The sequence below is a fragment of the Danio rerio genome, chromosome 4 (assembly GCF_049306965.1).
Source record: "Danio rerio strain Tuebingen ecotype United States chromosome 4, GRCz12tu, whole genome shotgun sequence".
Taxonomy (NCBI): Eukaryota; Metazoa; Chordata; class Actinopteri; order Cypriniformes; family Danionidae; genus Danio; species Danio rerio.
The window spans coordinates 16,966,314-16,994,154 of NC_133179.1; the positions used below are offsets into that span (position 1 = coordinate 16,966,314).

At 35.5% G+C, this 27,841-nt stretch overlaps 1 protein-coding gene across 1 annotated transcript in view; it reads right to left on the minus strand.

Moving 5' to 3' along the window:
• dcn (decorin) overlaps positions 1-27,528 on the minus strand; it is a 38,037-nt gene extending 10,509 nt beyond the window's left edge. The window contains 6 exon segments of the mRNA NM_131697.1: positions 1,004-1,097; positions 1,189-1,302; positions 3,636-3,849; positions 7,149-7,261; positions 14,732-14,993; positions 27,460-27,528. Of these exon segments, the coding sequence (NP_571772.1) occupies positions 1,004-1,097; positions 1,189-1,302; positions 3,636-3,849; positions 7,149-7,261; positions 14,732-14,978 (782 nt within the window). The 5' untranslated portion in view covers positions 14,979-14,993; positions 27,460-27,528.
• Positions 27,529-27,841: the final 313 nt, after the last annotated feature.

Consider the following 27,841-nt stretch of genomic DNA (forward strand, 5'->3'; position numbering starts at 1 on the left):
GGTAATACTCAAATGTGGTTTCTTGATAAAATATTGGTCACACTTTACAATAAGGTTCATTAGTTAATGTTACTTAATGCATTAACTAACATGAACAAACAATGAAACAATACATTTACTACAGTATTTGTTCATGTTAGTTAACATTAGTTAATGAAAATACAGTTGCTCATTGTTAGTTCATGTTAACTCACGGTGCATTAACTAATGTTAACAAGCATGAGTTTGGATGTTAATGACGCATTAGTAAATGTTCAATTATGATTGATAAATGCTGTACATGTGTTGTTCATGATTAGTTCATGTTAGTAAATGCATTAACTAATGAACCTTATTGTAAAGTGTTACCAAGATATTAACTAAATGTGCAGTATATGTTGTAGTTTTTGTACAAAATTTAAATGTAAGATTTTTAAACTAAGGATTTATCAATTAATTTGTTCTGTTTTCTACAACAGCGCGTACAATTGCTGAAATAACAGCATAAACAAATTTCATTTTAAATATAATTCAAGCACTTTCAAGGACCTATGTTTGTTTTAAGGTACTTTCCAGGCCTTAAATCTATATGTCTGACATTAACAAGAAGTGTGAGAATACTGTTTAATTCATTTATTTTTCTACAGCTTTGTCCCTTATTTATCAGGGGTCATCACAGTGGAATGAAGCGTCAACTTATCCAGCACATGTTTTACCCAGCAGATGCCCTTCCAGATGCAACCCAGTACCGGGAAACACCTATACACACACATATTCACACTCATACACTGCGGCCAATTTAGTTTATCCAATCCTATAGCGCATGTCTTTGGACTGTGTGGGAAACCGGAACACCCGGAGGAAACCTGCACAAACACGGGGAGAGCATGCAAACTCCACACAGAAATGCTGGGTCCAGCCGGGACTCAAACCAGTGCCCTTCTTACTGTGAGGTGACAGTGCTAACCCCTTACACAAATGATTTGTTTATTTTTTGACAGTATGAAGATAAATATGTATCTACTTGGACAGGTTCTTCAGGCCCTTCAGACTGTCTGCGGTCACTTTGGTGATCTTGTTTCCATCCAGGTGAAGTTCGAATAGCGAGCTGGGCAGACCTGGGCATTTTGACACAGATTAATGCGCTGTATTGATGCATTGAGGTGAAAGGGATGTTCGTTAGTCTTCACTTTAGAGGTGATTCAGTACCTTTGGGAATAGAGGTGAGGTTGGTGTCGGCGATTCGGATGTAAGAGACCCTCTTCAGATCAGCAAAAGCCCCATTATCGACTCCGGAGCTACTCAGAGGGTTCGAGCCCAGCTCTGGAAGAGGGACACAGTCCAAATGTGCACTGTTTACATTTTGCCATATGTACATTTGCAATATTGTCACTTTACTGATTTGATCATTAATAAAATTAAATTAACAGGAAGGTACATACAGATGCAATATACACATGCATATACAAATCTACAATAAAAAAATAAAGATGTTTGTTATATTAAAAAATGTATGTTTTAATAAAAAAAAATCAGTTGTTATAAGTGGTGTAAAGTAAAAAATTACGAATACTCAAACTACTGTAATTGAGTAGTTTTTCTCAGAAATTGTATTTCACTAAATAGTTTTAAAATTGTGTACTTTTACTTTCACTTAAGTACATTTTTAGTGCAGTCTTGTTACTTTCACTGCACCACTTTCCTTCAACCTGCACCATTTTTCTTATCTATGGGAATTAGAAAAGTAAGTCCTGTGATTCCTGTCCAATCAAATCGCACATAGAAGATAAATCACATCATAAGGATCAACCTCAAGACATGGGCGCTTTATAATAGCAGCAAACAGTTTGAAAGTATGTCCAAAATCTTTACACGCATTGACCCAGAGCCTGTTTAGAAGCGTGTGATGAGAAGATGGTGGATGTTGACTGTATGGTGACCGAACTGGGCTTAAACACACAGCAGGCACAAGACGTCAAGATGACGTCAGATTGACGTTGTACCCCAATGTCATTGGGATATTTTGTTTGTTTTATGTCAGAACCCAACGTCAGGCTAATGTCAAAGTCCAATGTCCAACCTAAAATTAACCAAATGTTAATGTCTAATGATGTTACAGCTTGATGTTGTGTGGATGTTACCAGTATGACGTCTATTAGATTTTGGATTTTGGTTGCCATACCTGACATATAAATGTCAGTATTTGACATCAATATGACGATGGTTTAAGATGTTGGCACGATGCTAGATTTTGGTCACTTTTTAACACAACCTAAAATCAACCAAATATCATCGTCATTTGACTTGGACGTCAAAATAACATTGTCCTTAGACACTGGATAGACATTGAATTTTGGTCACCTGGTGGTACGACCTAAATCAAACCTAATATTAACACCTTATGATGTTGTGTGCCTGCACAACATGCACTAAAGAATGTTACGTTTACACAAATCCATAAATTAGAGGTAAATGCATCAGCTTTTTACAGCATAATACTCACTACTCTTGAGTACTTTTAAAGGGCTACTTTTTACTCATACTTTGAGTAATATTTACAACAAATACTTTTACTCGCACTACATTTTTAGGCAAGCAGTGGTACTTTTTTTTTTTTATCAAAACTTTCAGTACTCTTTCCACCACTTGTTGTTACTTATAAATGTGGTTTTAAGTGCAGAACAGAATTAATTAAAAAGAAAAATACATAAGTATATACAAAACTCTACAACTAAATAAAATACAATATAGTATACACAATTAAATAAACTTAAACAAATATATAATATAATCATCACCCAACAAAAAAAGTAATACAAATAATCCCAAAATGAACCTATATATCAGTGATGTTAGCCCATGGTAACCTTTGATTTGGCCCACCATCCCATCTGGGAAGAGAATGATGGGGATAGTTTAGGTATTGTCATTTCAAATTTAGTCTAACCTTTTATTTGATGGTTTTATTGTTAAGCTACTAAAAAGCGAACTGAAATTGAATGTTTCAATTTAAATGCGTTAGTTAAGTTTAAAATGTACATACGGTCGGATACTGACTTACTGATTCATCACTGTGTTATAAATGTTTTTAATGCATTAAGTTATTGTTAAAAAGTTATACTGCATTAGTTAATACGATTCAAAGTGATGTTTACTATTTATTTTTAAATATTATGAAATAAATTAAGAAATTACCAACAGCAACTTAATGTAAAATAGTTTGCCATATTTATCTCCGGCCCACGGCTCTCAATGATATTTGGTTTTTGGCCCTTCATACGAAAAAAGTTTGGGCATCCCTGATCTACATAATGATAAAAAGTATTATTTTTAAAATATAATTTACACACCTAACAAAGTTATTGTTTTTTAATAATGTTTTATATTGTTTTTGATCATGCAAAATTAAATGAAGTACTTAAAATAATAAATAAACTGAAAGTATGTACATTTACACAAATTTGCAATAAAACTAAATTGAATAAAACAATGGTCAAAACATGATTTTAGTTTTAGATACTGATTACCCCATAACCTATAAGTATAACTTTTGCAAATCAAGATAACAACCAAGTAACAAAGCAGCAACCCTAAAATGTGGCAATTCAAACAAGTTACTTGACAGATTTCTAGTTATCATAGACAAAATCTCCTACCCATGACGATGACATTGGCCATGCCAGCGAAAGAAGACTTCTTGATCTTGTTAATCTGGTTCTCATGAATGCGCAGCTCCTGCAGGCTTTTCGGGATGTTTGCAGGAACTTCCTTCAGGAGGTTCTTAGACAGGTAAAGTCTCTCCAGATTGATCAGAGAAGAAAACGCCTTCGCATGAATGATAGTGATCTTATTGTTGACCAAGATGAGCGTCTAAAAAGAGCACATTATATTAGTTATTAGTGTTGCAATGCATGCAGTTTCAGCTTTAAGCAACCAAACGTTCAGTCACCGTAATCTATAGTACATTCCAACTAATAAAATCTTCATTTATTTTCACTAGGATAATTAAATAGCGACGGCTCGCATAGCATTTTGGCAGCGTTTTCTCACTTTCTGTACTACTTGCATTCATTTCTCATTGGCGCCTAATGGATCCAGGCGCCTTGTGGATGTTGAGCTTGGAAAGCGAGAAACACAAAGGGCCCTCGACGGGAGGCTGTATATTATTGAAGTTCAGGACACTGAACTCTGAATCTGCTCCAAAAATGAATCATTACACTTGTGCAGTTGGGAGTGACACATTTCTTACACTGTTTTCTGGATTGGAAGCAAGGTGAAGTTCGCATTCTGGATCATGAGTTTCCCTGAAGTGACATTTTGTGAAGTGTATATGAAGATCTCCTGAGAATTTCTGCCATGTTTGTGAAAAATTGGAGCCGATATTTGCCTTCAAAGACTGCTGTGGTTGTAGCACCCAATTCCACATTTGGCAGGCCAACAACGTTTCGAGTGTTTTCTCTGGAGTGTTGCTCAAGCATTTGTTTTTTGGGAAAATAATTGCTTTTAGTTTAGAATTTCAATTTATGCGAAATGAGGCTCACGGATGGTTTTAATTTGGAAATTTGGACTTCACATTCTCTACGTTGGTTTCAAGGTCATGCAAAAATATCTCCCCTTCACTTCCAGTTAACAAAAGCAAGCAGCCAATTGATCTTAAAAATTTACTGGGTAAATCTGTTCAATTAATCAATGTAACTTCTTGTCAGCCAATCATATGACAGCAACTCAATGCATATAGGCATGTTCATGAAGATCTGCTGAAGTTAAAACCAAGCATCAGAATGGAAACAAAAAGACTTGTTGATTTTCACATACAACCATCTGGGTTTATCTAGGATGTTTGAAAAATATAACTTAAAATGACTAGAGGTCAGTGGAAAATAACCAAACTGGCTCAGTAATACAACAGCAACTCAAACAACCAACCAATTTACAACTACTGTTGTAAACCTTGAAGCAGATGAGCTACAGCAGCAGAAGAGCACACCAGTCTTACGAAAAACATAAGCCAAAATTCTCACAAAAATTGTATAATTGGGGATTGGGAAAAGGAAACGATCTGATGAATCTGAATTTCTGCTGCAGCATTGAGATGATGGGGACATAAATTGTTGTAAACATAAAAAAGAATAGATAAATCCTGCCTAAAATCTGTGATCAATAAAGCTGGTTTAAAGGTGTGAGGGAGGTTTCATTGGTACACTTTGGGAACCAATTAGTACCATAAGTACCAATTGAGCATCATTTTAAAACTAGTCTGCTTGATTATTGTTGCTGTCCATGTCCATCCTTTATGACCACAGTGGATTACATATAAACAAATACGAGTTTAGTTTTTAACAGCACATGCCTAATTTACTTACGGGTGAGTCATGGGTGGATTAATCATTGGTCATGCAAACTTTAACAACCTTTTTACCTTTAACTAAAATATTAAGGTGTTTTAATCAATTTTATCTGACAGACTGGCAGACATCTTCATTCTTACAACAAGTTTCTGAGTTCTCTCATCCTTCCAACAGACTTTGTTCTTCCGAGGTAATCTGGGAACATGTTCAGTGCTGCGAATCTCTTGCAAAAGCTTTTCCTGCTTATTTAAAATTGTCATGAATAGTGAAAACTGTTTAATATAGGCTTCTCTGAAACTGAATATTTCACTTAAATTTTTTTTAGGCTAGATTATTATTTTATTTGTTTTGGGGCATATAGCGGACTTGTTTTGTAGTGCTTCACCTCAAATGTTATTCTATATTCTTGTTTATAGATAACTGAACAAAGATACTTTAAAAGTAAGATAAAAATTACAGTAAATGAAATTTGTTTAAAAAAAATATTACTTTCCAAGAAAAATATACAAATTATATTTTGGTTTGTGCTCCACTCCACTACTTAACTATACAGGTGAATGATTTGTTACGCTCTGTAAAAAATAAGGATTTAACGAATGCTTCTTTGTGATTGTTGTATCACAAACCCTAGTTATATATTTGCATTTTTTTTACTATGTCATTATTTTAAAGATTATGTCTTGAGCATTAGATTTTTCCTTGCTGCTGCTGATGTGCTTTCATTTTCTCCATCTCACTCGCAGCAAGTTCAGGCGAGGGATTGTTTAATAAACAACTCTGGCAGAAAAACATACATTTATTTTTAAAAGAAATCATAAGTTTGACCCTATCCAAGTCTTAACAAATGCCCTTAAATATCGTAGTTATTAGTTATCTGCAAGCATTAGTGTTTAATGAGATTGAAATAAGAAAAAAATTAAATTGAGATAAGAAATATTGTTTTAGCAACACTTTGGGAAATAACGCTCGTCGTAAATGTCACAGGGTGACTGATCGTAAAGGCGTGCGTAGTCTGGCACATTTGTTACCCACAACAGGTCAAGATTTTATCAGAAAAAAAATTACATAAACTGAAATAGTGACTTTCGTAACAGACAATAAAAATCGTGTGATCTGACTGGGCCTTAAGTTGGCTTTTATGTCACAAGGTTAATGTCTTGTAATTCACTTTAAACTTTCCTAATTTTATGAATGATTATTTTAGACTTACGGAATTGGAGATGAGCAGAATACGTCTGTTTGTAAAACAAACAGCGTCATCTGCTGTTAATGCATTTTGAATATCTCACAATTCACGTAATTTCTTGAACAAATTTTGGCCACAGCTTTAACAAATAGTCTGCACACTCTAGATTTCTTTGGGATGTTAGAGCACCTTTGAGATGTGGTAGATCACATAATATAATATAAATAAAAATACAAAGCAGTCACTAGGGTGGGATCTTTTAATCTTTTAAAAATGTACATCTTTGTACTTTTTAGGCACAAATTTGTAACCTTTAGATACTAATATATATATATATATATTTAAGATACCAGTATGGACCCTGTAAAGGCAGTGACAGGACTAGTTACAGTTTTGTACATTTAAATCTGAGATTGTGTCAATATGGACGATGTTGAATCTATTGCCTTGAAGAATTAAGGTAGTTTTGAAGGTAAAAGTGGGTCCAATCTGGTACTAGCTGGGCTCTACTAATAAAGAAGCCAGTGAGGTTTAAAAGCAGACAGAGAAATGCCACTGCTTCCACGATTCAATTAGAGAAAATGCAGTTAAAAGAAAAGAGAACAAGGAAAGGAGAGAGTGATTGAAAAACTCACTTGGAGACCCTTCAGGCCTTTGAAGTCGTTTTCTTTAATCTCCGTGATCTTGTTGTTCTGCAGGTCCAGGAGAGTGGTATCAAGTGGAATTTTTTCTGGAACAGTCTTCAGACCTTAAAGACAGAGAAATGCAATTTAGTGAGAGAAAAAATGGCATTGTTGAAATGGGATATGAGCTGATCTGGGCTTCTGTGGCTAGAGTCTACTTTGACATCATGTCAGCTGTAGACGTATGGATCCAACACTAACACAACACACTCGGATACTAACACAAGAATCCTTCAAGAGTATAAATTCTCGCAGTAAATGGAGCCGCGACATTCCTGGAAAACATTTAAACGGCAGAAAGAATGTGAGCTCCAGCCATCATTGTATAGATGAAACCATTTATAGAAGTGTTTATGAGCTACTATTCTACATGTGCAACATAAGAAGCATTTCAATAATAATTTAAGACCAGGAATGGAAATAATTGTAGTTCTAGATAATATCTAATTATAAGTAATTAAATCAATATAATATAATATAATATAATATAATATAATATAATATAATATAATATAATATAATATAATATAATATAATATAATATAATATAATAATATAATATAATATAATATAATCAAAATGAACTATTGAAAATGCATGACTCATTTAGCACTTTAATTACTATTATATTTATTAATTATATATTAAATACTATAAAAAAAACTAAATCTTTAACAGTAAATTTAGTGATTGATTATTGTTCAATGAATAAAAACACCTAAAATAAGGGAAAATTAAATTAAATTAAATTAAATTAAATTAAATTAAATTAAATTAAATTAAATTAAATTAAATTAAATTAAATTAAATTAAATTAAATTAAATTAAGTTAGTAAGGGTCCAGATACATTTTAGCGTTTCTAAACTGAAGGTTCATTGAGTTGATCAAAGACTCCTATGCCAAAAAGTCTCTGTTTTTCTTGGAAGGACTATAAAAGCTGCGCAATGCTGTCAAATGCAAAAGCTGACATAAGATTTCCACACAAGGGGAATTTGATTTTGCCAACATCAGACGACAGTATGACGTAACCTTTGATTAATGCGTTACAGACCAGGTTACATGGACTGAAAATATAGTGACGGCAAAATTGTTTTTAAGCCATGCCTTCACATTTACCAATGCCTTGGCATTATATAACAAAAACATCAAGCCAAGTGCCATAAAAATAATTTAAGAGCATAAACACTTTGTTTGAAACAAAACAGGAAACTGACATCATTAAATGATAAAATATATACTTTTTGTCCATGTTTGTGTGTCAAAAAGCTTTTTGGGGCCACTGTATACCACAGTGTTTTCTTTAATGTAAGAAAAAATAGCATGTACACACACATACACATACATAAATCTGCTCCAACAAATCTAAAAGCTTTTTAGGCAGAGCCACACACAAACATCGCTTGGTTTTGTTTAGCGGTGAGTTTCCTCATCAGCAGATGTGTATAAACAGTTTAGGAATATGTCCATGTTAATTATATAGCCACAGGACAAAGGACACAGAGATCACAATTGGAAATATCACTGCTGCCGAGATGCCTCACAAATGATCCTTCAGCTTTGTTTAGTCTAATTTTGTAGTGGCTACACATCTCAGCCAATCGATGTAGGTCAAAGTGTTTTATTATGGAATATTTTATCAGTATGTAATCCAAAAAAAGCCGTAATAACACAATAAAAACTGCCCAATCTTAGTAAACAAGCTGGAAAGTGAAACAAATGTTAAGCTCACTGGCAACCCTGATGGAACAAACACATTAAACTATTCAAAAACAAATAGTCCTCTGTGGTTAAATAATATTTAGCCACTAAAATCAGCAAGTGATTTGAAAACAAGAGCAGCAAATAGCGTAAAACCTGTGACTCGCGGATGCTAAATCCATTCCTTTTTAACTACTAATTTTATAGGTGAGGAATTAAAACACGAGACGCTGTTTAGTCCACAATACATACAAGAGTGCTAGTATGTTTTTAATACATTTATCACATTGCTAGTAGCATTATTTGGCATGTTTAATTAGTTACATTACTAGCATGCTGTAGCCCATTGCTAATGTTTTTTTTTGTAATTTTCTTTAGTGTTTAGTAATAAAATGTTTTCTGAAGAGAAGCACTGTGGCTGGAACTACTCTTTGTTTTCATCATGGACTATACATGATGACACTACTCACTCATTAAATACAATTTGTTATATATTTTTAAGTAACGTACTTGTGCTTAAACATGTAGCAAGTTGCTAACATGTTCTAGTACGTTGTTAGTACATTTCTAGCCTGTTTTAGTTCAGTTTTAGCACATTGCTGGTATATAAAGCACAATTAAGCAGGTTGCTAACATTTAGCACATCCCTAGCATATTAAGATACATTATTAGCATGCTTGCACTTTGCCAACATTTTCCTAAATGCTGCAGATTTGGCCCTCAATTAGATATTAAATACATGTTCTAACAGTATAACATAGCTGAGTCTACGTTTTATATTTACATTACAGTTTGAGGCTTTGGGCGATTGATTCATCTTATAGTCACTGATTAAACACATTTTGAACAGAAAGTAACATACTTAAACATGTTTTAGGAAGTTGCTAACATCTTCTAGTGCATTGTTAGAATGTTTTAGCACACTGGATGTTTTAATGCATTGTTAGCATATTGTCAACATATTTTAGCATGCTACTAACATTTTAAAACTGCTAACATATTTCATGTTTTTCTATATTAAATCTAAATTTCAATTCAATTCATGTTTATTTAAATAGCGTTTTAACAATGTAGATTGTGTCAAAGCAGAACATAGTTCTAGTAAAGATCAGATTTCAGAGTTCAGTTTAGTTCAGTTCAGTTTATTGTTGTTTAAATTTCATTACTGAAAGTTCAAACACTGAACATTTTATGTGATATAGCCTAATACATTTCAACATTTGTATACTCAGTAATAGGTAGTAAATATATGTACTTTTTAAATACAGTAAGAAAAGTGCACAGTCATTGTATTTGTTCAGGGAGGTTTGAACTGTATTGCTAGTCAGTTTCAATGAGATTCCTGGTAGACACTCAAACAATTATTATTTTTTTTTCAATTATCCCACTTCTACCAGACAAAAAATACTGAGAAAATACTGCTTAAATGTGGAAAGCAAGTAAAAACACTATCAATCTCTTAATTAATCTTTCCTAGACAGACAAATTCATTTTTGCCGTTAGTTGTTCTTTGTTTCTGGCACTATTTCCAAGTGGTTTTCCCCACAGCTGCATTAACTGGGTCACATATTCCTCTGAAAAGAGGTGAAGTTAGATGAAGAACAGGCGCGCCGGCACACCTTTCCCCCTCTATTCTTTTCCAGGTTTGTTTCATGCCAAAAGACCTGTGGAGCAAATGAGAACAGTAGACCTAAGCTACTTGGGCTTCTTATTTTTCCTTGAGTGTCGAGTGTTAATGTTGTGAAAGAATGGAACTGGCTCTAACTGAGCACTGCTGTTCTTGTTTTGCTTGGTCAAGACTATTTTTGTTGAAGTTGCATAAGTATGGATTTTGAAAATTTAAAAAAGATCTACGTTGAGCCCTGTTTGTCTGCATTAGATGGAAAAATCCAGAAAAATTTATTCTAAAACTACAAATTTGCTTCAGTTGAAAAAAAAAAAAAAACATATACATTTTTGGGAAGCACTTTAAAATAATATTCCTGTAAATAATGTATTTACTAACATGAACAAGCAATTATTGAACTATTATGATATTTATTTATCATTGTTAATTTTATTTAAAGGTTCAAGACACCCTGGGGGACATTTTTATTTTTGTTTTATCAAATTTGTGTGTGTTGAGCATCAGTTAAGACAATGTTAGCACTTCAGCTTTAATTGTGGGGAAAACTGGATAATTTTGAGCTGTTGTAAGCTAATTTCATCTTCCGGGTTTAAAATAATTTTTGGGGTAAGATCAAAATCGGTGACGTAGCGCAAATCTGCTAGTGGAGTGATGATGTGTTAGTTTCTCATTATTATTCATAGCTGAGTTTACTTATTCAACGAGAAGACCCTGCTTCTCAATTATTCATGAGAGCACGTGCTTTCTAAAAGCAAGGCCGACCTGCCAAGCTGTGAGACCCAGTGCCTCTGTGAGACCGTGTCTATACAGCAGGGTTTGTTTCAATGATTCACAAGGTTTGTTGCATGTTTTTCCAAGTGATTTTGTCAGGCCCGATAAAGCAAAGCTGTTGGTTTGCAGCAAGCTTTTTTGTCAAAAGAGCTGTACGAGAATTGGAGAATGCCGGAATTTGTCTTTTATCAGTTGAGTTTGTTACCATTCAGACACATTGCCTATATCCTTGCTGCTGTGTTCGCCACATGTTTAAAATCCTCCAGATTATCGGTCTCGGTAATGGTTGAAATATATTAGAATAGAATATGAATATAGCAAGACATTAAATTACTTGGTATTTTTTTGTTGCATTTTACCTAACTAAAAAATAATGGGTCTCCTAACGGTTTGTGTCTCATTTTGTGAGCCATCTTACAACAGTTGTTTGCTCCCCTTTTTCCCCTGCTTTGCTGGCCATGTCCACTCCTCCCTCTGCTCGCAGCACTTCACGCCCATTACAAAGCTTTTTTTTTTAAATTCAAAGGTAGACTTGAACCAAAAAAAGGGGTTTCATGACCCTTTAAGTTAAATAGCACAACTTTGGATTTGAATAGTGCATTAGTTAATGTTGAACTATGATTAATAAATGCTTCAAAAGATTATTCATACTTAATGTTAGTAAATACATTAACTAATGAATCATTATTCTAAAGTGTTAGCCATATTTGATAGCCAAGGGGTGAATAATTGTTTTAAATGTACAGGTACATCATCTTTTAGAGATTTGCTTTTAGACAATGTATATCATTTTTGTTTTCTTTCTGAATTCTCAGATCAATTTGAGGAAAATACTTTAATGTCGTCTTAATTAGACTACTAAATAAATTATGGAATAGTAAAATGGCCGACATTGAGCCCTTTTTCCACATACATTTAATAGAGTAAAAACTGTTTCCTCTAAACCTAAATTACCGCTACAGCTAAAGCAAGAAAGTCATGGATGGCCTGGGGTTAGGGAAATGATCATGATACCCATTTAACACATCTTTAAAATGTTCCTCCAACTTAGGATTTGTAGACTCTTCCCTTGGTTTATTTGGTCAGGACTATAATAAGAAGAAAATGATTCAATTTGTCCACACTTTGTGACTTTTAATGACTTTTGGTCTCCTTAAGGGTCATATTTTGTGACATCATGTCTTGTTTATGATTTATTTGAAGTTTTTAGTCTGTGTTGTGTTCATATTTCATTCAAATTGTACCAGAAAGCATATGGAAGCGGACAGAGACCCATTTTAAACTAACCAATCCTGCCAAGTGTGAACAACACACCCTTAATCAAAATCTGTGGTATTCCAAATGTTCATGTTGCTGTATGGTTTTATTTGACTTCTCCCAAATGATGCCGTGAAAATATTGTTATGTACTGTTTATATATTTTATACCTATAGAACATAAACAAATGTACATATTTCTAGAAGGATTGAATGCTAAAATCTTTTGAGTTTATTTTTTAGAAGTAATAAAAAAAGATTTAATCATGAAGAAAATTAAACTTTATTATCGAAACAATCTGAAGGGTTTGCTGACTCTGTGTCTGTGTTTTTGTTTTTATTAAATCACTAGTGACAGAGGGCAGTTTTACAGGAAGAGAAGTGGTAATGTTTGGAAGTAACCTAATAAAACAGGAGACCTGACTTTCATAAGTATTAACATACACACTCACACATGCCTGGGGATTCAATTAGGAAAATAAGGCAGCCGTCTGGAGGTTAGTGCCTAGTCGTCTACGGAAGTGAGTGCAGTTAACAGCATATGAAAACATTTAAAGTGGTTTTGAAGCAGTGACATTAGTAATTCGGTGGTGACTCAACAATGGGCAGATCAAACATAAAGGCTGCTTGGCCTTTGACGGTTGATGTCATGACAAAACTGACATCAGGCATAGGACCAAACTCCCATCGAAGGAAAACAAAGAAAGAAATATAACTAGCATGACTATTAAGTAAACTGTATTGAACTTAAACTCGGATGTTGCCTTGAAAAGGAATTTTTTTTTTATATTTTAAGAAATATTAAGAGTTGGGCATCACGGTGGCACAGTGGGTAGCACGATCACCTAACAGCAAGAAGGTTGCTGGTTCAATTCGTTTGATCAGGTTTGTATAACTAAGGTTGGAACTAAACTGTGCAGGGCTGCGGCCCTCCAGGAATTGAGTTTGACATCCGTGGTCTAGACACAGGCAGAGGGACCATCAGAAAGGCTAACAGATGCTTGACAGGGCTTTGCAAGGTTTTTTTTAAACTTAAGTCAGTTGCTAATGTGTAGCCAAGGCATTAATAATATGCATACTTATTATAGATGTTTTCCTTCTAAGTTACTCTAGACTATTTGCTAGATCTATGCAACAGTGTTTTGGATAATTGCTAGGCAGGTGACTGAGTGATCTCTGTGTTTGCTAGGATGTTGCAAGGGCATTCTTTAGCATTCTGTGTGGCTGCTGGGGCATTGCTACACAGTTTGAAGTTTGTAGGTTTTGCAGGTCAAAAGAAAAAGAAATGAATGGACCATCAGATCAATTCAACCTAGGCTCATTCTGAAAACCTTCCGCTTTATCAACCAGAGGCTGCTGTGTACGCTTTTTCAGATTTCAAGTTTGTCTTACGAGTACCATTCGAACCTGCTGTTCTCATGTAAATCCACTAGTGGCCGCTGTCGACTGACTGACTGACTGACCAATTGACTGACCCACCCTCCTCCTTCCCTAAACCCAACCAATTGTATTGGTTGACCCGCCCACCCACTTCCCTAAACCCAACCAACAATTTTCAAAAGCAATTCAGGAAAAGAATAGAACTGTCCGATTTTTACTACGTTTTACCACATTCTAACTCTGTTATTTACTTGTTTATTTTATGGATTCTGTTTTTGTCTTACCTGCTTTCTCGAACCATTCTTGACCAGACTCAAACCCCTCGTCGTGGTTAACTCCTTTCTGCATCTTAAGTTTGCCGACGTACCACAAAGCCGCCCATATGGAGGTAAGCGGTCAGCTGGTAATTGTGAAAAGGAACGACTTCATACCACCCCGTAGCGTTCATTTTTAAAATAAAATGCAGCCATACGCACCTCTGCCTACATAATTTGTGGTCTGCAAAAACGTATTTAGGTCTACGTTTTCAGAAAGAGTCTATGTTGGATATATTATAAGATGGTTACTACATTTTTGCTAAGTTGTTCTGGGTGGTTGTTAGGGTGTTGCTAAGGCACTGCTAGTTAGTATCTAGTTATGAACACTTTATAAGGTATCAGAAAAATGGAATAGATTTTGGGTGGTCTGTTGATTGAAGTCATCAAGTTTGCTATTGTCACTTATCATTTTGCAATGTTGCCTAAAAACTATAATGATTCTAGTCTCATATCTCCAAGCAGTCTCGAGTAAATAAAATGGTTACCTAGGTCAGAACACTGGGCCACCCGCAGATGGCACTGGCATCGGAAGGGGCAGAAAGGTACTTCAGGTCCTTCTGGCATCATAGGAAGTCTTTCAACGTGTGGTTTACGAGTGGTAGGCAATTCTGGACCTGGACCATCTCCTGAAGCCGGTTCATCCTCCATTACAAAGTCCATAAAGCCGGACTGACGGAAGGGCAGAGCCCAGCATACAGACACCAAAAGCAGGGAGAGACAGGCCGATTTCATGTTGCTGACGAAGGCCTGGGGGCAAAATGGAGAAGAGAAGGGGTTAAAGGTGAGGAATGATATGCTGGGCGGCGTCTCAGGAACTGTGATGGTTAGAGGTCAAAAGTCAATCGGCAGATGTAGAGAGAGTGAATGTGACTTAGAGATGTCAGTGATAACTAGGAAGAGGTCAGGGGTCACAGCTATGTGTATTAGATTTTAGAGGTCTCTTGCGGCTACTGCTTTTTAGGGTCTTAGACTAATAGTAAACTTCAAAATATGATCCTTGCAAAGGACTTTTCATTAGAGTTTCAGCATCAACACCACAACAGTAGGATGCGCTATGTCGAGCAGGGATCATAGTAGATGTGACAGTTGACAACACATTTGATTTGTAGATCAATTGCAAAGTTTAAGTTAATAATTTTTTTTATGTTTTTAAGACAAGTTAACATTAAATATCAGAAGACAATGCAGTTTTTACTTTGATTATATTACTCTTTGTACCTGAATACTGGTAAATTCTTCAGAAAAACAAACTACGGTTTAGTTGCATCTTTGTTCTACTGTATATCTCTATACCTGTAATTTATTATATTTTATATAAAAGCACTGCCCTTTAAAAAAATACCCCAGTCAATCTAAAAAAACTAATCATTTTCAAATAGAGCTATTCAAATCACCTGAAGAAGCTTTTTATATTGCAGTGTTCATTTTTCTTGCTATATATAATGCAGTCATACAGCACATACACTTCATACAATGGCATACAATACGCTAGTTCAAATGTTTAAAGATTTAGAATGCATTACATCAGCCAAAAGTCTGAGTAAATGTCATAAAGTTGAAGATGAATTCAAATTGGCATAAATGGTGGCATTAATCTCAGGAACAATACGGCAATTAAATCACATTAAGACATTGCTAACACACAATATGATGTCATATAAAAAAAAAAAAAAACAGTCCAAAATGAAGTCACTCATGAACTTAGAAACAGCATACTAAGCGGACTTTGGTAAACTAAGCGGAAATTGGTAAACACCTTCAAACCTAAATGTCGATGGTAATGATTTATTACATATGTGTGGCTTTGAGGCTTTTTAAAAAGTTTTATATGTATTTTGTTATTGAAAGGAATATGAACAGCACACACAGTTGAAGTCAGAATAATTTTTAATTTAATAATTTTTTTAAAATATTTAGCTTAAAGGGGATAATAATTTTGACTTTAAAATGGGTTTGAAAAAATTAAAAACTGCTTTTATTCCAGCTGAAATAAAACAAATAAGACTTTCTCCTGGAGAAAAAAATATTATCAGACACCCTGTGAAAATTTCCTTGCTCTGGTAAACATAATTTGGGAAATATTTAAAAAAGAATAAAAATTCAGAGAGAGGCTAATAATTTTGACTTCAACTGTATTTAGTCATCAAATTTGGGTGGTTGTTTACTCCCAGGGCCCTATTATATACCCGGCACAGTAAGATTAGACGTGTTTGTCGCGATTTGTTGCTATTTTCAGACTACCGCAACTCTAATTTTCACGTTTTGCACCACATTGTTTAAATAGCATTTCCATTTGTGCCACTTTGTGGACTCATTGGTGTTCTGGTCTAAAAAAGGAGGTGTGTTAAGGCGCATTGTTGGCGGTTGCTATTTTGAGAAAAGGAATAGAGCACGCCATTGACCAAAAGCTGCTCTAAAGTCCAGCGCAGAGCTCGTTAATTATGCGCCTATGCAGGTTCAATTCCTTAATACACATAGGATGTACAGCAATACACAAATATCTTAACATATATAAAACAATTAAGGATTAAAGTGTTACAAAAATTATTGTTTGATACATAAATATAAAAATCACTGCCTTCAAGCCTTCATTTAATTTTTAGTTTATTAATTTGTCATTTTTATTATAATGTTGTTATTATTATTAGTGGTATTATTTATTATATTTATTTTTGTTTTAATAAAAACAAATTTAGATTTGTCCACCAGTCGGGTTTTGGAGACATACAGGATGCATCAGCATATATGGCATAAAAATAGGACGTGTGTTTGGATGTGTTTTAACCACATTTTGTTATTACTGTTCATTTATTAGTATGTTGGAATTTAGAACTGAATTTAGAAATAGTCTTGAAACAAATCTTTGTGCTTAACAAACAAAATTAAAAATGTAGGCTAATAGATGACTTCAGTGGAGCGCGTACAACACCATTTCCTTATCCACGAAAGTAAACAAGTAAAGAGAAAGTATAGAGGCCGAATGGAGAAGGCTTGTTCTTTATCCTTGCGCTGCATATGGTCTGTTTAACTGTTTTGTCACAAGTGAAGCGTTCAGTTTTTCCACTTACAAAGTCCGCCATGTAAATAGCAAACATTCCATTGCGCGGCGAAACTGACTCTTAAAGGGAATGTGAGATGAGACTAAGTGGTTTAACACACCCTCACAACACACAAACTCATTAAGAGAATAAGCATAACCTTGTTAGACCATGCGCCACGGCATAAACCTTATTTTCCCATCCTTAATATAGCAAAAGTGGATTCGGAGACGCCCTTAATGCTTTTGCGCCATGCGCTTTAGACTTAATTGTTCCTAGAGCTAGATCGTTAAAATAGAGCCCCCAGTATGCTGAGTAATTAACTGAGGTATTTCCTTTTTTGTCACCCTTAAAGAAGAACGAACAACAACTTTGCTCAGAGTATAACAGAAAAATTGGGCGTCAAACATACCATGTAGCCCCCTGGAAGTCCCAGTTTGAAGACCCTGCACACTCTATCTTTAAAAACTCTTCATAGCTGACCTGGTGTTAAACTCCAAACTCATTCATGCCTTCAGTCAGGGAAAAATAAAACTTGTCTGCTTTCTCAGAAAGAGTGCACAAAGCTGTCCATGAGCCCGCAGATAAACATATGTCTGGACGTCGCTGAATGATGAGGAAATTGTAAAGTAGGTACAGTGACTCCCAGAGCTCAGTTCGACATTTCAGGGTCATCTCAGGTCCATGTAATCAACATACGGCATAATTACAGTAGTTCAAATCCTCCGGGCGGCCACGTCACTCGGACGCCGAATAGCCGCTGCGCCTCTGTTGTTAAACTCTGGAAACCCAAGAACTGACCTTGACAACCTTCTGCAAAAGAGCTTTTCTCAATTCTTCAAGCAGTGGAAGACAGCGATACATAAATTTCAGCTCAGTGCAGACTTATATACGATGAATTCGGTGACACGTTGCATTGAGAAACCATAAACAGGCAGGATAATCGAAAACGAATGCAAATGCAAAAAGCAGAATTTGTCTCCCGCAGCTCACACAAGATGACCTACAACCTCAGATTCCTGTTGATCCGCATCGCAGGAGAGCATGTTGAAGCAATTTTCTGAGGTTTCCTCAGCTCGACCGGGTATCCATGTCTCAACAAAAACAATGAGAAATTGTAGTTTTCTTCGATGGCATTTCAAAGCAACAACTTACTGGCCTTGCTATTTAATTTAATGCTACGGTTTTGGGCCTGGATACACTCAACATCCATCCACTCAGACACCTTTAATTACCTTTGACCCAGAGACGCTTTGAGCAAACACACAGCAGAATCACTTTGCCCTTTCACATTTAAGCATTTGGTGGATTTATAGCACATTCGGGGTTGTTTTATGCTTATGTGTCTCTGGGAATTGAACCCGCGGCCCTGTGCTATGCTCTAGTTGAGCCGCATAAACTCTTTCAACGATATGTATTCCCACCAGGAATGAAGCCAGACTACATGTTTTGAGCCTTAGGATTTGGTCAACAGGATGAAAAGCCCTCTGTGCTTTACAGGCTGTCATCATGACCCATTCTGTTTGCCGGGGGATCATGGGAAGCTGTTGCTGCATTTGAGTTGCGTCCTGTCAACAAACCACAGGCTGCTATAGGAGGCAGGCAAACAGACTAGACAGATTGATGGTGTCATGGCTTTGTTGGGAAAATGCAGGCTGGGTCCAAATTTTTACATTCTCCAATTTCAAAATGTCTTTTGGCGAATACTGTAGAAGCACCTGCACACTGTAATAAATTCCCGACATGAATTTTACGACATGTTATACTGTAATTTTTCCACAGTAAATTACATTAGTGTCACTTTACAGGATTTAACTGTAAAATTTTACGCATTCAGAATTTTATTGTGAAATTAATCATCATGATTAGAGCAAATTATTGTAAAAATGGCTATATCTTAGGCACGTTAGTTATAGGAAACACTATTAATATTTTATTCAACATAGAAATTAATACACATTAACGTTTATGCTAGTACAGGCACTTTTGTTTTGATATTTAGAAAAAAAATACAGAAATATTGTTATTATGAAGTACCTCACAGTAATTAACTGTGAACTTACATACAGTACCTTACTGTGAAAGTATATACTAAGTCAAATATTTTACAGTGCAAGATAATAATAAGTGTTTTTGTTTTACTTCATGTGACAAACACCTAAATAAATATACAATGTTACAATGCAATGTAACTTGACAGTATTTTTACAGTACGTAAAGTGTGGTTTTAGCATGCATACAGTACATGTTTTACGACACTGTTATATTAAATGTTAAACTGTATCATACTGACATCATACATTGTGTTGCAATGTTTTGCATTCAGTATGAAATACTTCAGAAATCTTTTTTGCTGCATTCAATTTCACATTATGCAGTCAATATTTGTGTCAATAGTTGTAATCTATGTTTACATAATCACAATTTTTTGTGATTTCTAATACTTAGTCTAATATAAACAATTTAAAAATAGATACACAGGAATATATTTTAAAAGTATATATATAAATATATATAGAGGGTATTTTAGAGTAGTTTGTAAAATTATGTGTACATTGTTAGCATATGTATATGAACACTAGGGGTGTAACACATCACGATTGATCCATAATCCGTATGGATCACAACCCACAGTTTGGAACACACATGAACCGCAGATTAATAACTTTTTTGAACTTGTAGGTTAATCCAACATTTATAATAATTGCAGAGAGATCGCCTCCCGCGTCATTTAAATCATGTGCATGAAAGCATTTTGGCTTCCCTGTAAAAGGGAAAAAAAAATTGTGGTGGGCCTCAATGCTTTCTTAGGTTATTAATTAAAAGTGTTTTCTGTCATTTTTTGTTTATCCTGCATTAAATGCATTCAGTGTAAAGCTGCACAATTTAACATAAAAAATAGTAATCTCAATTCATGAGAAATGAGAAGTTCAAAGATACATGATATTGATTTACATGTGCTTATTAATCCTTCGAAGTGCTGCATTCAAATCTGCGTTTAATCGAGAGAGATTCAGTTTTTATACTTTTTCCAGTTAGTTACAAACAATTAAATAACACAGAGGCACTGGGATAGCAGCCTACAGTTCAGATATAAACACTGATGTTTATGGTAAAGGTTAAAATCACCATTTAATGGAACTTGACGCTGGTGAATGTTGTAGCAATTACATTGTTTAAACAATAGGTGGCGACAAACAACCATCAAAATTATGTCACTGAATAGGATTTTAAAAAATGATCCACTTATGATGAAACAGGAAGTTTTATGTGTAAACTGTTGAGTCTTTAGTTAAAAAAAAAATTATCATGTTGTACAAGATGTTAGATAGTACAGTAGCAAAGATCATATTTCACATTGAATATTTTGCTTTTTTCAGCTGGTTCATTCTTGATTTTTATTACAATTACAGGTTCTAAGTTCTGCTTGTTTTGCAGTAATGTTTTCGTATAAATGGAAAGCAATTTACATTTGTCTCCCCCTTTTTTGCTGGTCCAAAAAATGGTCCAATCCGTGACTTAAAAAAAGTAGTGTGATTTAAACTGTGAGATTTCTGATCCGTTACACCACTAATATACACTGTATATTCTTTATTTGTATTTTCTTCTGTATTTTCTTCTTAATTTGTATTTTCCTCTTGTATTTTCTTTACTTTTACATGTTTGGATTAAGAACCTTTATATTTTTGTACATTGCTAAAGCCTTAATAATACTTTTTTAAATTTAATTAAACACAGATCTATGTATATTTTGTATGACTGTTAAAATGTTTTTTACAGCTGTAAATTTTCTTTGTCCACTACTTGGATCAAAGGAAAAACAGCTCAAATCTGACTGAACAGGAAGGATGTTCAGTCTGTATCCTATCAGCAGAACCAGTGGACCAGTGTCAGATGGCTCATAGTGACAACCATTATCAGGACTGAGCTTAAATCAACTTGAGAAGTGATTTTTCACAGACACAGTCCTTCTGTGTCCAACTATCAGCTCCTGCCAGGACGTTACACACCCTCAGCTTTGACTTCTTTTTGTCTGCGGCTCAGACAACAAACTCATCCAACTGAGGTGTTTCACAGAACCCAGAATCAGCCTTATAATAGTGGGCTTTTAATAATCAAGAGAAGAAAGGGAAACTTCCACATTCTCAGTCTCACTTTCTCCTTTTTTTTTGCTCTACCTTCTTGCCTTTCGGGATCTTGAGCTCTGGGGTTTGTCACAGCAAGTCTGATTAGTCTCTGCAGAGAAAAAAAGTGCAGTGCTGACACTTCAACTTTCTCTGCCTCAAACAACAAAATCTATAATCATACTTAAAACAAGATAGATCTTACAATATTAAACAACAAATGCAGTGTAAACTGACCCCACAGCTATCATAAATAACTTATATATAGAGTATGCATATTCATAGTCAAAACTGCCTCACTACAGGTGTGTTATGTTTAAGAAGTTTGACATTAGTCTGTTCAGTACTTATGCTTTTGTGCTGCGTTATTCAGACCACTTTTTGTCTGGGAATGTTCCACTTATTCAAAACACTACATGTGATTTATGAGGTAGTGTGGTAGGATTTAAGGTCATGTGATCAAGCACAGATGTTGCAACTTTTTTTTAAGTAGTAGAGAAACATGCACCCAACATAACTTGCAAGTGGACATTATATGCAAACTGAATTGGCATTTAATATTCTATACTGTGAATAGAAACCTTGTTTACAAGTAAAAAACTTTTAAAAACTCCAAAATCAACATAGATTTACACGAGAAGAAAAGTGGCTTTGATTATTAGTCTTAGCCTATTAATAAACATTTAATTTGATCCCCATCATGTCATTCCAAACCTATAAGGAATGTGTTCATTTGTTTACTAATGAAAATATTTGTAATAAAATCTGAAAGATTTCTGTCCTTTTTTTAATAATTGTATTTTATTGGATTTTTCAAGAACAACCACAAAGACACACATACATATATACACACATACACAAACACACACAACACTAGGCACTGTCTCGGACAAATCCCATACAATGAGTCAATGAACAAATAACAATGACATCACAGTTTAGCAAGTGACAACAGAAAATAGAATAAAGAAGTAAAATTAAATAATTAAATATGTATAATAAGTAAATTAAGTCTCTGAAGTATCATCAGAGTTTGAGTGGCTGCTCATCTAGATAGTTTAGAAATAAACCCCAAACACTGAAAAATTTTTCGATAGAATGAGTCCTCAAAAATCTCAGTCTTTCAATCTGTATTACCGAAGTCATCTCATCACCCAAAGCTTTAAAATGCTTTAAAATATTTATAAAGTAAAAAAAAATAAATCCATATAATTTGAGCAGGTAATCCAAGTCCTCTGAAATACAATCAGCTTATATGATGAACAGATTTAATTTGGTATTTTATTCAAATATAAACAATGATCAGAAGATATCTTTGAAATGGACACACAAGAACCAATAAGGGTTAATCTTGCATGTCAAATGGAGTGTTCGAGCTTCAATAAGATACATTGGCATTTATTCTGTTGTGTGAAGCAGACATGGTTGAAAACTTGTTTGCTGATCAAAGATTATTTGTAAATAAAGCACTATTTAAATCCTGGCTCAGAATTCTCTAGCACTTTACATTCAGAGAGACTTTGATACAATTTTTCTGCTAGAATTGCTGGTTTCAAAGACACCTGGAAACCCTTTTTTAATTATCTGTCAAATGCCAAGGATAACAGTTTAAAGGTATGACCCTGTCATTGTTTGCAAGATCACCATATAGCCTGTGCCCACTGGCCTAGAAATATGTGTAAAACATACATTTGTATGCTGTTTCTTTTCTGTCTTTATAGTTGTTGTTGCTTTTTGTATTGCTCTGTGTGTGTTTTACGGTCAAATTAAAAATATTATATATAAATATACTGTAAATATATATATATATATATATATATATATATATATATATATATATATATATATATATATATATATATATATATATATATATATATATATATAGTGAATAAAAGCCTAAAATATATTTGTTCATATGTGTCATGTTATGAACGACATTAGAGTGAACAATCGGTAAATCACGATTATTTTTACTTTTAAAATGAAGCAAATTATAAACGCCTTGTTTTCTCAACATATATATATAAAAATAAGAGAGTTTAAGCTTAAATCTTGACACAGTTACTTCCAAAAAACATCTTCCATTGTTTACAAAGAACAACCACATAAATCCATAATAGAAAACAAGACTTCTCATTTAAGCAAAACCAAAAATCCAATGTATCATGCCATTTTACTTCTTGTGTGTGTTTTCATTTTAAAAAGTTAAACATACGTATGAACCATATTGAATAATGAGCACTACAAACACTTTGCAGTGTATCTTGTAAACTGTATAACATGCTGTTTTTAGCACTCATTAATATAGTGTAAGTTGATTATGGAAAATGGAATACAGCTCTACTTTATTTTCTCTTCGTGCATACACACATTCGTTGACCTGTTGCTCCTTTCAGCAATGACTCACAGAGAGGTATTTACAGGCTACAGGACATTTGAAACATATGTGCTCCCTTTATTTTAAAACTTACAAAACAACGGCCAATCTTAACATTGTGCCTCAGAAATGGCCTCTTATTTATGAAAGCAATCCTCTACTGAAAGCTGAAATACCCAAATTTCCCAAACTCTGAGAAAATGTTTCAGAAATGTAATTATTTTATCATTCCAATGAGTAATGTATCAAAAGAAAAGCACAAAAGGATATCATACTAAATGTGGACTTAATATTCAGCTCAGCAAAACTGTACTCCTGGACTACACCAGCATACAAGGGTTTTGACCACTCTGCCCTCAGTGGTTATACTGGTTCCAGACCACTAAACCAAACTCCAAAGCAACAGCCAGAGCACAATTAGACTTTCACAGATCAAAACCATCATTAAAGCCAACAGAAAACGGTGTGCTTCAATAGAACCTACCCCAAAAGCCACAAAAAGTTGTTTGTATGTTTAATAAGCAATTATATGCTGAAAGCCAGCTGATTATTTTGGCACTTGAGAAACTTTTTAAACTTGTTAGCACATGGCCATGACTGCAATGGCCTTAATTTAGGTCAACTCCACTCGCTCACATTCAACATACAGAAACTCTTTTGCTCATCCTCTCACTTCCGTTTTCAAATAAACTCCCCATCTGTCATAAGCAACTGCCCCAGTATCTTTTCTTCATAGAGTTAAAGACAAATTAAGATGGACAACAGGCAGTGGACAACAAGACCCCCATTTAATGACTTTCTCTTTCTAACTTTGCACAGTTGGAGTCAAATAGAGACCTTTGGCTTCTAATGTATACTTATTGCATGGCCTGAGGATGCTGTCTTTGAAGGGCGGAAGAAAGGGGCAAATTTTCCTGTCATGGGTCAAACTGTGTGTACTTTGTTTAAAATTAATGAGTGTTGTAAGTCATACAAATATGAACTTTTTTTTTTTTACCACTAACCCTAAAAGCCTGATTCTAAACTTTAAATGATAAATTGTGAACCTCAATCCCAATTTTTAATCCACACCCAACATGTAAACCCCAAACTTTATAGTCTGCACCAGAAGAGATTTTTATTCAGGATGTTCATGTATGTCCAACTGAAACAGAATATTGAGCAGGCGGCGGGGTTTTCCTTTTGCATTTCATTCGCTTGTAGAGGGCCGTGGTTAAGAATACTGTGGCAGAAGCTGTCAAACTGACACAAACAAAGAACCACTTCTCCAAATGCACAAGCAAATGGTCCAATTTTGATTGAAGATTAAGAAAAGCAGAAAGATTTTTCAATTAATTAACTTGCACAGATAAATTGTTCACCTCAAGACTAACAATGTGAAATAAACATAGCAAATTCCAACCATTAAACCTAAAACATTAAACCTTAATCCTGAACACTTAAATCCCAATCCTAACCTCATGTAAACTCCAAACCCTGTAAGTTTAAACATCAATACTAACCTGACTCTCAAACCACAAACTCCCTTACCCAAACCCCAATCAAAACCCCTATACTCCCACACCCAAGCCCCAGTCCCAAACCATAAACCCCAGTCCCTATACTCCCAAAACCAAAGCCCAATCAAATCCCTAAACCTCACATCCTAAACTCTCACACCCAAACCTCAGTCCTAAACTCTAAAGCCCAGGCCTTATACTCCCACAACTGAACCCCAATCTCAAGCCAAAAACCCAATTCCAACTCTTAATATCAAACTCAAACCTCAACCACCCAAACCCTAAACCTCGCACCCTAAACTACCAAACCCCAATCCCTAGCAAGAAAACAAACAAAAAAAATCTCCACTATTAAAGTATCAAACTCGAAACTCAAAACACCCAAACCCCAATCCCAACCCCTAAACCCCACACCATAAACTTCCATACCCAAACCTCAGTCCCAATCCCTAAACCTCACACCCCAAACTCCCACACCCAAATCTCAATACCAACCTATGTACCCCACACCTTAAACTCCCACACCCAAACCTCAGTCATCAAAAACCCTAAACTCAAGACACTAAACACCCACAACCAATAATCAGTCCCAACTTGTAAATCCTAAACACCCACAATTAAACACTAGTCCCGACTTGTAAAACCGAAATGCCCACAAATAAACCCAAGTCCCAACCCTTAAACCCTAAACTCCCATACCAAAACCCCAACCACTACATCTCACACCCTGAACTCCCACACCCAAACCCCAGTCCAAAACCCCAAACCCCACACCCTAAACTCCCACACTCAAGACCCTAAACACTCACAACCAATCCTAATCTCAATACCAACCTATGAACCCCACACCTTAAACTCCCACACCCAAACCCCAGTCAAAAACCCTAAACTCAAGACATAAACAGCCACAACCAATCCTCAGTCCCAACCTGTAAAACCTAAACACCCACAACCAAACCCCAGTCCCCACCCTTATACCCTAAGTCCCACACTAAACACCAATTCCAACCTCTAAACCCCCACACCCAAACTACTACCACAACCTCTGAGCCTTGTTCCTGACACCCAAAATAGCATTAAAATATATATAAATGTCAGTATTGCTTTATCAAAAAGCAGCAAGATTATCCTACATTTAAAAAGTTGATTGTTAAATGCATTGAATCCCTCAGCTCTTCCTCTCTTCTCTCCAATGAATGTTTTGAGTTAGCTGGGAATTTTGTGGTGGGATTACCAGGAAGTGCCTTGTCAGACTTGCCTATGATTGGAAGGAAGCTATATCATTAAAGGATTAATGAGACACCAGTCCCACACTCTTACTCTCTCCATCTCTCCATTTTCTCCTTCAGAGCACTTTCATCCTTCAGCCGATATGGCTGAAGGCACTTTGGCTTCCATGCCATGGATAAAGAGTTTAGGATGCGACTTTGAGCGAGTGGAGGCAAGCAGATGCAGAGCGAGGCCAGAGGACAAAACGTCTCCCCAGACAGATCTATCCGAGGAGAGCACTGTTAGAAACCCTCTAGTGTTTCCAGGCCTCACATGAACTCTTTCTAAATGCCAAGTGGTGCACAAAAAGAAGAAAAGCAGGGATGGAAAAGTCGGAGGAGAGAAAATAAGGGCACTCGAAAAAGTTAATGGCTTTTTCACAAAAGAAGGGGTTTTAAAGAGCAGGGAAAATTGTCACAGTTTGGAAAAAAGTCACAGAATGTCCTATCTTCTAAAACTGAACAATTAATAAATCACACAGGCAATCAATTTGCATGAACATGCACCTCCCTGGCTTGAAATACAGTTGACGGTTTTCTCATCAGAATGCAAGCATGAGTAATCAAAGCACCCATATCCCACCAGCAATTAACAAGGCACAAAAAGGCAGAAACTCATATATCCTTTCATTTGCAGTTAAATTAGGATGAGACAGAATGAGGAAAATTCTGAGAAAACCTCATATAAAGCATCAAGCAAACAGCCAAACCATTGCAAATTCCTCAATTCTGCACCAAGCTTTAATGAACTGCAGAAACCACCAAACCGCAGATTCCCGAGGGTTGATACCCACATTTCATCAGTGCAAGCCATCTACTTCTCTCTGAGATGGTCAGTCTGTTCTCTCAATCAAAATCTCTACTTTTCATCACTCAGAAAAAGCTCTTGATTAGCTGGTCTTACCTGCACGTTCAGGAGCACGTAGAGCGGCAGACGAAGATCCGCAAGTCCAGAGAGGGCTGGAGCCGATGTGCAGCGGGGCAGGCCGAGGGCTGATCGCTGTGTGGACGCCTGCAGCCAAGATCAGGCAGGTGTGCTCTGTCACGGGGGGAGGGGATGGAGAGAAGGACAGAGAGGGAGAGAGAGAGGACGAGTGAACGAAGGGAGGGAGGGAAGAAAAGGAGAGAGGGAGGGGTTGATTTCTTCGTCCTTTTCAAATGAGACAATTGGAGAAGAACTTCCCCCGGTCTGGAGCGGTCCAAAAGCAGTTGGAACAAGAAAAATGAGGGGGAAAAAAGTAGGGAGACGAGAGGCTGGGACTATACAGGCATTGGCCGGCTCCCAT